The 9864-nt window shown below is 34.7% G+C and overlaps 1 protein-coding gene across 1 annotated transcript; it reads right to left on the bottom strand.

The window, feature by feature from the left end:
• Positions 1 to 7237: 7237 nt before the first annotated feature.
• On the bottom strand, positions 7238 to 8455 carry LOC132062559 (AT-hook motif nuclear-localized protein 23-like). Its single transcript, XM_059455108.1, has one exon. It carries the CDS (start codon positions 8184 to 8186, stop codon positions 7359 to 7361), a length of 828 nt encoding a protein of 275 aa, XP_059311091.1. The 5' UTR covers positions 8187 to 8455; the 3' UTR covers positions 7238 to 7358.
• Between the last annotated feature and the right edge of the window lie 1409 nt (positions 8456 to 9864).

The following is a 9864-nucleotide window of genomic DNA, read 5'->3' as shown; positions in this document are numbered from 1 at the left end:
GAAACCATATTTAGTGGATATTCTATGCTGCTTTGAAATATATTAAAAACTGAATTCTGTTTAAATTTATATTTTGTTAGTATCCGATACTTACCAACCTGTCACTCGACTCACATTAAAAAAGTTTCTAAATTGGATTTGAAGCAAATCAATATATAATAATTGCACAGAACACAATCAAAATAATACGTTTACATGTACTGAGGAATGAAAAAGACAAATTTTATTCGTTTTAAGAAAAGTACTAAAAATTTAGAGGAATTAGTTGCAGATTGTCTTACTAATTTTTTATCAAATGAAAATAAATGATTTACTCTGATGAGATTTCCTCCCTTATGATAATTGAATTAAATTTTAATCATCTTGGGATCCATATTGAAGTTTATCCGATCCTTTCTAGTTAACGTCTATATGTATAAGCCGAAGAGGAAGAAGGAACAACACATTAATTGAGTTTGGCTATATATTATAATTTTATCATGTTAAGTTTAACGGTTTAAAGATCACAATTAACCCTACTTAGACCTTAGTGAAATTTCTTTCTTCGAATCAATTCTTTGAGTCAATCAAGATTTGCTATCAAGAAAAGAAAAATCTTGGCTTTTAGATTAGGTTGATCTCTTCATTCACGCAATTTTCCTTTCCATCATCTCATCTTCCCTTTATTAACCCTATAAGAAAGTCTATACGTGTAAGATAAAAAAGGAAGAACGAACAATGATCACAAAGAATTTAATTATCTCGTACTATATATTTTCACGAGTTAAATTTAGCAGCTAAACGATAACAATTTATTAAACCTAGTTGAATTTTCCGTCCTCTTTATTCACCTAATTATAACTATAAGAAAGTCTATGTCATATTATAGCCTTCGCGATCAAGCTTAACGGCTAAAAGATCACAATTTAAACCTAGGTGAATCTTTCGTCTTCTTTTATTAATCTTATAAGTAAGTCTATGTCATACTATATATATTCTTTGCGAGTTAATAAGCTTAACGGTCAAAAGGTAACAATTAAAACCTAGTTGGATCTCCGGTCTTTGATAAGTGGTGGATTTTGAATCATTTACATCCCCTTCTTATACTTTTTTAGGAATCTTTTAAGTAGTGTTTTACGTTTTTATTGTGTTTTCTCGTGTTTTGAGGTTTTTGAGAGTTGAAGGAGAAAAAGGGAACAAAAGAACAGAAAAGGGCCAGAAATCGCGCAAATGCGACATCAAATGCGACGCCGCAAAGTCTTGATGCCACCGCATACTCGAAACTGAAAAAAAACCTAGGTGAGCTGTCATACTATATATATTCTTTGCGAAATGGCCAAAATGTGACGCTTTGATAAGTGCGGATTTTGAATCATTTACATCCCTTCTTAAACTCTTTTAAGTAGTGTTTTACGTTTTTATTGTGCTCGTGTTTTGAGGTTTTTGAGAGTTGAAGAAAAAAAGGGAACCTAAGCAAAACGCGCAGGAACTTAAACTTGATGCCACCGGAATCTGCTTGACGGGCATCTCTCATAGAATGCGACCGCATAACAAGAATACGATGCTACAAATGTGTCCGCATCAGTCACTAAAACGAAGATACAAGATTTAGGGCTTTGGGATGCGGCCCGAATGCGATCGCATAAGCCAAATGCGATCTGAATTGCCACCGTATTTCGGTCGGCTCATTTTGCCACTTGATCTTTTTTGTGCTTTCTGTCTTTTGACTATAAATACTTTGTCTAGGGCTTTGAGCTCATTATTCAATATTCCATACTTCTAGTTTGCTTTTGTTCTTATCATTGAAGACAAACTTTAGTCTGTTGGTGAAGCTTCTAAGAGATTCTTTTTGTTGTCTTCCCCAACAACTTTGTAAGCTCATGAATGCTTTAACACTTATTGATTTTATTTTATTAAATATGAGTAGCTAATCCCATTAGCTAGGGTTGTGGGACCAAATTTGTTACTTAGGTGATTGATTTTTGTATATTCAACTTATTTACTTATCATGGATGTTTTCTATTAACTCTTTGTATTGTAATGACATTTAATGGTGGCCAACATTATTTGTGCCCAGATACCTTTACTTTGCTTGGAAAAGAGTTATATATCAAGAATTTGGGGCTTTAAACCCCATCTAATAGCTAGAGCTAGGAATAAGATAGCTAACTTGAGACCAAAATGGGTGTCCACATTTTCACATCCTAAGGCTTGGAAAAGCTTAGTGATGGAATTTATCAATTTGGTTGGAAGACTTTTGGTAAAGCCAAGATAACCCATCATCTGTTACATCTAAGCATTTAAACGAGTTGACTCGATACCCAATCGCGTTACTTTCATTTGAGATCAAAACCTTAGTCATTTTTCCTATTGATTACAAAACAACTTTGATTTCTCTCACATGTTTAGAGTGACAGAACAAAATTCAAACAATTATTTCCTCTTTCCCTAGAAATTTAGACTAATAGCTGAGCGTTACACTTCATAAGTATATTTCTCCACTATATTCTTTATGGGGTTCGACCCCAACCTCTTTGGGTGCTATATTTGACCAACGACCGTTTTATACCTATTTAAAAGGTGTAATTTGGGCGTATTAAATTTTGGTGCCGTTATCGGGGAATACGGTCTAGAAATTTACCAATTACTGTAAAACTCTACTCTTAGTCTTTATTTCTCCTATTACCTTTTGTTGTTGTTTGTGTTGTCTCAGGTGAAAATATCTGACTCTGAATCCGATGATGGAATTATGTGTTGTCTGCGTAACCCGACAATGTGCTCCTTCAAACTATTTATAGGTGACTTGACTCGGCTAACAAGTCAGTGGCCAACAATATTGCGGAGGGGTCCGTTATGGAAAACCCATTTGATGTGGTGGGTGCTATACTCGACAAGTTAACCGAGACTAATGAGGCTTGGCATACTAGAGAGTCGGAGGTCGTTGGAGGAGGTCCTTCTAAAATATTATCTCGGGAGGAAATTAAGAAGGAAGAAGAGAGAGATGAAAACATGGCTCAATTAATGACACAAATGGCGGCGCTTACAAAGCATGTGATAGGAGCAGGTTCTAAAAATGTGAATGCGGTAGGGTCTTGTGAAGGAGGCTCTCAAGATGAACAATACTTCCAAATGTATGATGAAGAGGCCCATTTTGTCAACAATCAAGCGGGGGTTCCCGGCCTAACTACCATGGATCTAATCAAGCACCTTGGCGGCAAGGTCAAGGGAATCAAGGTTGAAACAAGGATCAAGGAAACTCACAATGTAGGGACAACAATCAAGGTGGTTACAATAACAATTACAACAATCACCAAATTAAAGCTCTAATCCTTATGTCCCACCAAAGGGGAGCCATCAAATTTCAAGTCAACCATCCGCTAGTGATCCCGCTAGTTCAAAAATCGAAGACATGCTATCAATAGTGTTGAAAAAGGTTGGATCAACCGACACCTTTGTCAAAGAGATGAAAGATGACACGAAGAGTATGAGAGACGGCATGAGTAGCATAGGGCAACTTGTGAGTTCTTATTCAACTTTCATTAAGCAATTGGAATCACAACTTAGCCAAATCTCGGCTACCCTAAATCAAAGGCGAAAAGGCACACTGCCTAGTGACACGATTACAACCTGAAGAATGATGGTGAACATAAATGCAATGCAATCACTATTAGCAGTGGAAAGGTACTCGGGGAAGACAAGTTGGTGAAAGGTGAGGCGATAGTTGATGATAAGGCACATGTTGATGAACCCGTGGTTATTGAAGAAGAAATCGTACCAAAGACGCAGAGGGCTAGTATTGAAAAGCCCATAGTTATTGAAGAGATGCCCGAAAATGATGAAACTTCGCAATGCAAGGAAGTGGTGGAGGAGATACCAAGGACTCTAATGCCCATCTCAAAACCTCCTCCTCCTCCGTACCACTATATTACAATGACCGCTTTATACCTATTTAAAAAGTGTAATTTGGGCGTATCAGTCTTTCCTTATTAACCTTATAATTAAAACCAGTCGTCTTCGCCAGAGAAACCTTAGCACAAAAAAAAAAAAAAAAAAAGAAGAAGAATTGTCCCTACCTAACTCATTTCTTGCTAGCGAGACTCACTAATGACCAACAGAGAAAAGTAGTGTCCACAGGTTTGTATAAACAGCTGTGCACTATTTATCGTTCAGCTTTTGTTTCTTTATTCTATTTCAAGGAGATTACATAAAAAAAGGAGATTGCATATTCAAATAAGGGGAGAACAAAAAATTTGTCAAAGAGAGCAAAATAAAAATCTTGATATGGGTAGGGCAATTCGCAGGAATGCCCCTCATTCGGGGTGGTCTTTAATTTTTGCCCCTCAAATTGTTGGTCTTTAATTTTTGCCTTTCGCGTAGAAACTCTGAGGTTCTGGTCTGGGTTCGAACCCCGGCTCAGGCACAAAAATAAAAAATAATTTCGTAAGGCAAGGCTTGGGGAAAGTTATGCCAGATCCGGCATAAACGCCTTAAGGCATAACTAAAGTTATGCCGGATCCGACATATATTTTATATATGCCAGAAGGCAATTTATAAGGCAGACTTTTATGCCTTAAGGCAACATCTGCCCAAGACAGCATAAGTTGTCTTAAGGCATAACTAAAGTTATTCTGGATTCAGCAAAGTTTTCCTTATAAGGCAAACTTTTAATTATGCCTTAAGGCAACATATGTCGGATCCGGCATAACTTTAGTTATGCCTTAAGGCAACTTATGCCGCATAAGGCAGACTTTTCTCAAAGCCTTACCTTGCGAAATTATGTTTATTTTTATGCCTGAGCTGGGGTTCGAACCCAGAACCTCAGTATTTTCGTCCACTTTTTCAAGCGACGGGCAAAACTTAAAGACCACCAATTTGAGGGACAAAATTTAAAGACCACCCCAAAAGAAGGACAATCTGCGCAAAAAAATGATATGGGTAATGTTTTATGTAGGCATAACTTTTTTTTTTTTTTTTTTTTTTTTTTTTTTTTGTTCTTTGTTTTTCACAGTCTGTAAATGAGATGACACATATTAAAGGAACTGGTATTGGGGAAAAACAACCTCCAAGAACAAAAATATTCTTTGTAAAATTTTGAATATAACGTCGAAACAAGTAAGAGTCACAATAGTCAAATCAAAGAAATTTCTTTCATTGGCAAACTTTTTTTCACCCACTTAGGAATCAAGCATTAATTTTTTGTTGTGACTGGTGAATTTCTCATAGACAAACTGCACACACTTCCTAAGTTTCTTTTTCCATTTCATTTCCTGGAAATGTTATTGGGTTAACCGTCTTGTTTAATTTCCTTAAGAAATAATCCTCACCCATAAACAACTTCATCTTCGTTTTGTTTTCCATTATTCCCCCATAATTGTGTCCATTGTAAAACTTAGCAACATTACAACTCAATCCAAATAAATTTTGATCAATCATCAGAGCCATAGCAATAAAAACTGATCTCTAGGTAAATTATGGCAGACTAATCACCGTCATTCTAATCATTCAAATGGTTTAGGTTTTTAAGAGGACTAATACCAGTGACCATGAGTACACCTATTCAACGTTTTTCTACATGTATTCTCTTTTTGGTTGTTAATATACAGATTGAGGTCTATTAACCTCCGCTATAATACTGATGATCTTTTATTTTTCTAGGAAAAAATTAAAGAAGATTGGCAAGTGATAAAAAGAAATAACCCTTGCGCTATCAAAGTAAATCGTAAGATAAAACCGGAGGATATAAAACACATTTTTATCCAATCAGCACAAAACAAAGAGATGGAGGAATTTTCAATTTATGTTGCTCGGACTCTTCAAAAATATTGTCACCATCAATGCGGATTCACATATAATGTACTACTTTTCAAGAATCCGACAAGCATCCGTTAATAGTTTAAGAGCCTGAGCAACATAATTTCCAATTGCAGGTTATTTGGTCAGAGAGCTATAGATTCAGCACACATTCAAAGACCGGAGCAAAACAAAGTAACAGATTTTTTGGCAAAGGAGGTAGGATGCAAAAATAAAATAAGATACGTAACATATTCCTCCTTTGTTTGTCTTTGAAGAAGTAGAGATAGACAAATGAGGAACTACTTTTGCAAGGCAAAGTATAACTACGAAACGTAACATTTCTCCATTTCTATAACACAGAGTGCAAAAGTCCAGCACTCCGTTTTGTACTAATTAATGCATATCAATATATATAGTCGAACTTATCTTTTGAACTAAAAAAAGGGAGAATTACATTATGCTAATTCACTATAGAGCCTAACTTTCTAATTTCAGCTTGGATCTACTAATATGCTAGTTAGTCTTTCTAAACATGCTAGCTCCTATCAGTTTATATGATTGAATTTCTCACATGTTTCTACTGTCAACCAAGAAACACTTTCAAATAAAAGGTCTAATAAGCCAAGCTGGATTACACCGGATTTTCTGACAAACAGAAGTACTTTGATGAAGAAAGAACTGATTCTTTTCTCTAGTTTCTTATTAGCTGAGTTAGGCTGAAAAGAGATTGCCTAACAAAAAAGTAAAGTAAAGGACTTTAAGATCATCTATAGAAATAGAGCATCAAATGAATGTCGTCATGATTTTTCAAAGAATTGCTCCAATGGCATCTATCATAAAGATCACAAGTTTCCATAGCAGGATGCAATCAGTAAACTTTAGTTTCTTAACTAGAGGGGAAAAAAAAAGATAAAATATTTGGGTTATTCTATTGAACAACTTGTCATCAGGTTCAGTACTTTGTGTCTTTGTCACCTCAACCTTAATCTTTTTAATTTTTATTATTGAAGTGGTGCATCATCAGATCTAGCAAGAAAATTTAGATGATTCTGCTTTTTAAATATAACTCCTAATTAGTTTCACAAAACCATTAGATTCGACAGGATTTATATATGTTCGATAAATTAAAGGTACCCTTAAATTAATATTGATCATCTTTTACAACTGAGAAGGTGGAGTTGGACAGCCATTTGAGATAAGGTTGAGAACCTAAATTTTATAGATATAAACAACAACTTATTTTAATCTAGCTCATTAACTTCTTCTTTTCCATTTAATAACCAAACTACCAAAGTCATGGATTATCTTATCATTTCATGGCTGCACTAGTTGCTAAAGAAATGGTCACAACAGACTTAGTTTTTAAAAAAACCAGAAACATTTTTAATGGAGTGCTTAGAAGTTCCAACAAAGCACACAAACTAGAAGGAACGAAGAAAATTTCACAAAAATTAAAAGGATAAAATTTCAAAACAGTCAAACTAGCTAGAAACCCAAGCTTAATAATGTACAAGTGATAATATCCATTGAGATTTTAGTGAAATCTTTTCATCATCAAAAAGTAAAAATTCTTAATAAAACCTGACCTAATATTGTGGCCTGTTTCCTGAGTTTCCATTCCATCCTTCTCCTGCTCCTCCTCCTCCACTTTCCATTTGTAGTTGACCATTTGGCATATTCAGTGGCAAATTAAGAAAAGGAAGTCCAATATTTGATGGATCAGCAAAATTACCACTTTGTGATGACACCCCACCTTGTTGTTGTTGCATCTGAATTGACTCATTTTCTTCATCCAAAGGCAATCTCTCATAAGCAACATTAGTAAATGAAGAAGCAATTACAATAACCGGACCTGAAGCAGTTAGTGCACCAACAACGTTTCCACCAACAACTTGACCTTGACCACCAGCTAAATAAATCGTCAAGCTAGTGGCTCCTGGAGGGGCGGGTGGTGGTAAAAAAGATCCAGATAACGATAATATCTCGAATCTACCATGTAACGTCACCACGGATCCTGCAGCCGCTGGCTGCCGGATGGTGACGTTATTCACCGTACCACTACCACTCAATATACATATTCCTCTTTGCCTTTTTCTTGCATAAGTAGCAACAGATTCAAACACATCATGGCCACTACTCACTTCTAAGATATGTGCACGAAGCGCGTTCGCGCTTTCCCGTGTTATTATCACGGGAGGCTTAGGCTTGTTTTTTGAACCAGGCGGACGACCTCTTGGCCTACGTGCTACAACGTCACCGCCTTGTTGAGAAGGGCTATTATTGTCGTTGTTGTTGTCATCGGAAAATTGATTATTGTTCCGATTATTTTCGTCATCTTCAGGATCGTGCGGTCTTTGGAGATGATGAGGGAGAAAATGATGGTGAGAAGCTGAACCTAAGTCCAAACCAGCCATAAACAACAACGATAACAACAACAAAAGTAGTGAACAGAAAACTAAGCTATATTAAAGTATGATATGATTAATAATAGGGGAAATTAAAACTTAAATATGCCCATGAGCAGAAAATATGTATATTTTTTTAAAGAGAAAATATATTTTATGAGGAAAAAAAACACAAGAATTTCAAACCCTAGGAGCGAATAGAAAACTAAAGAGAGAACTGAGTGGAGGATACGGAGAAGAAATGGAGAAGAATGAGAGAGAGAGAGTAGCCTATCTCACAAATAAAAAGTATAGTAGTACATATTAAGGGTTTAAAATATACTAACGAACAGTTTAATGAAGAGATTGGTGGAAGGGGTAGAAATACGATTTAAATATTGTTGCTTTCGATAAGAATAATATTTAGAATAATAAAGGGAAAAAGAAAAAAGCAAAAGATAGGTTAAGAGAATACATCTTTCATGTGAGAGAAAGAGAACATGTCATGATGAAAACTAATGATCCATTATCTAATGTAATGATAATTAAGAAACCTCTGACCATGAGTTAAAAAATATTGTCCTAACTATAGTTTTGCATCTTCAACTCTGTGAATGGTCGTTTTTATATATAGGCATTCATTTTTTATGCTGAAAATAGAAATTTAACGTAATGGGAGGGAAAAGTTTTGGATTTTCCGCTTAGATTCATTAGGAGCGTAATGAAATTAAAGCAAATACGATTGAAATATGCACTTTGTTGTTACTCACTTTATTTCAATTTATCTGAATCTGTTTAATTAGACACGATGTTTAAAAGTAACCTTTTTTTAACTTAAAGATCATAGTCACCGGAGGAGGAGAAGCCACATAGACAAAAGGGCGTGGTCAGTTGAACTCTACATCTCTATCCGAAAATTATATAATATACGGTCAAACCTCTCTATAACAACATCGTTGGGTCCTAAATTTTTTGGTTGTTATACACCTATAACACCATTGTCATTTAAATAATATTTCGCTGTTATCGGCAATAAAGATGCATAAAATCTGATTTTTCACTTTCTATTATCAAAGTCTAAGCTTAATCACACTTTGTATAACGAAGGAAAATCGTTTAATGATGAAAATATATATATATTCATATGATATTTTTATCATAAATAGTGTCTTAAAGGATCAAATATTTGGTCAAACTCTCTACACTTATTATTGGTAATCATAGATATTCTATTATTATAAAGATGGTTAATTATTAATTACCAAAAAAAGAAGATAGTTGTTATATGAGGGTAATTTTACAAAGAGCGTACTGTATAAAGCTGGATGTTGTTGCTATAGGTGAAATGCTGTTATAGAGAAGTAAAATATAACATAAAAAATCGGTTCCGAACAAACTTGGCTGTTATAAAGAGGTGTTATTATACGCGGGTGCCGTTATAGAGAGAGATACATGACCGTATAAAAGAAATTATAATATATAAAAATTAATATATATATATATATATATATGTCAAAAATTATTTTATATATATCTTTGAGAAAATTCCTTATTTCGCCGCTAGTCATAGCCAGAAAACCAAATCTCACTTGGGATGCATTTGGTAGGGAGAGAAATATTTTTCAATTTTCCGATGCTTTGCTGGTCAAATTTTTTTTAAAAAAAAATTCTCATAGAAATTAAGTTCCTTAAAAATAAGTAAAATGAC

The sequence above is a fragment of the Lycium ferocissimum genome, chromosome 7, assembly GCF_029784015.1.
Source record: "Lycium ferocissimum isolate CSIRO_LF1 chromosome 7, AGI_CSIRO_Lferr_CH_V1, whole genome shotgun sequence".
Taxonomy (NCBI): domain Eukaryota; kingdom Viridiplantae; phylum Streptophyta; class Magnoliopsida; order Solanales; family Solanaceae; genus Lycium; species Lycium ferocissimum.
Note: the sequence above shows the minus strand (reverse complement) of the source record. Positions and strands in the feature narration are given on the sequence as shown.

Coding starts and splice junctions, on each gene's coding strand:
- LOC132062559 (XM_059455108.1), bottom strand. CDS start 8,186: ATGGCTGGTTTGGACTTAGGTTCAGCTTCTCACCATCATTTTCTCCCT.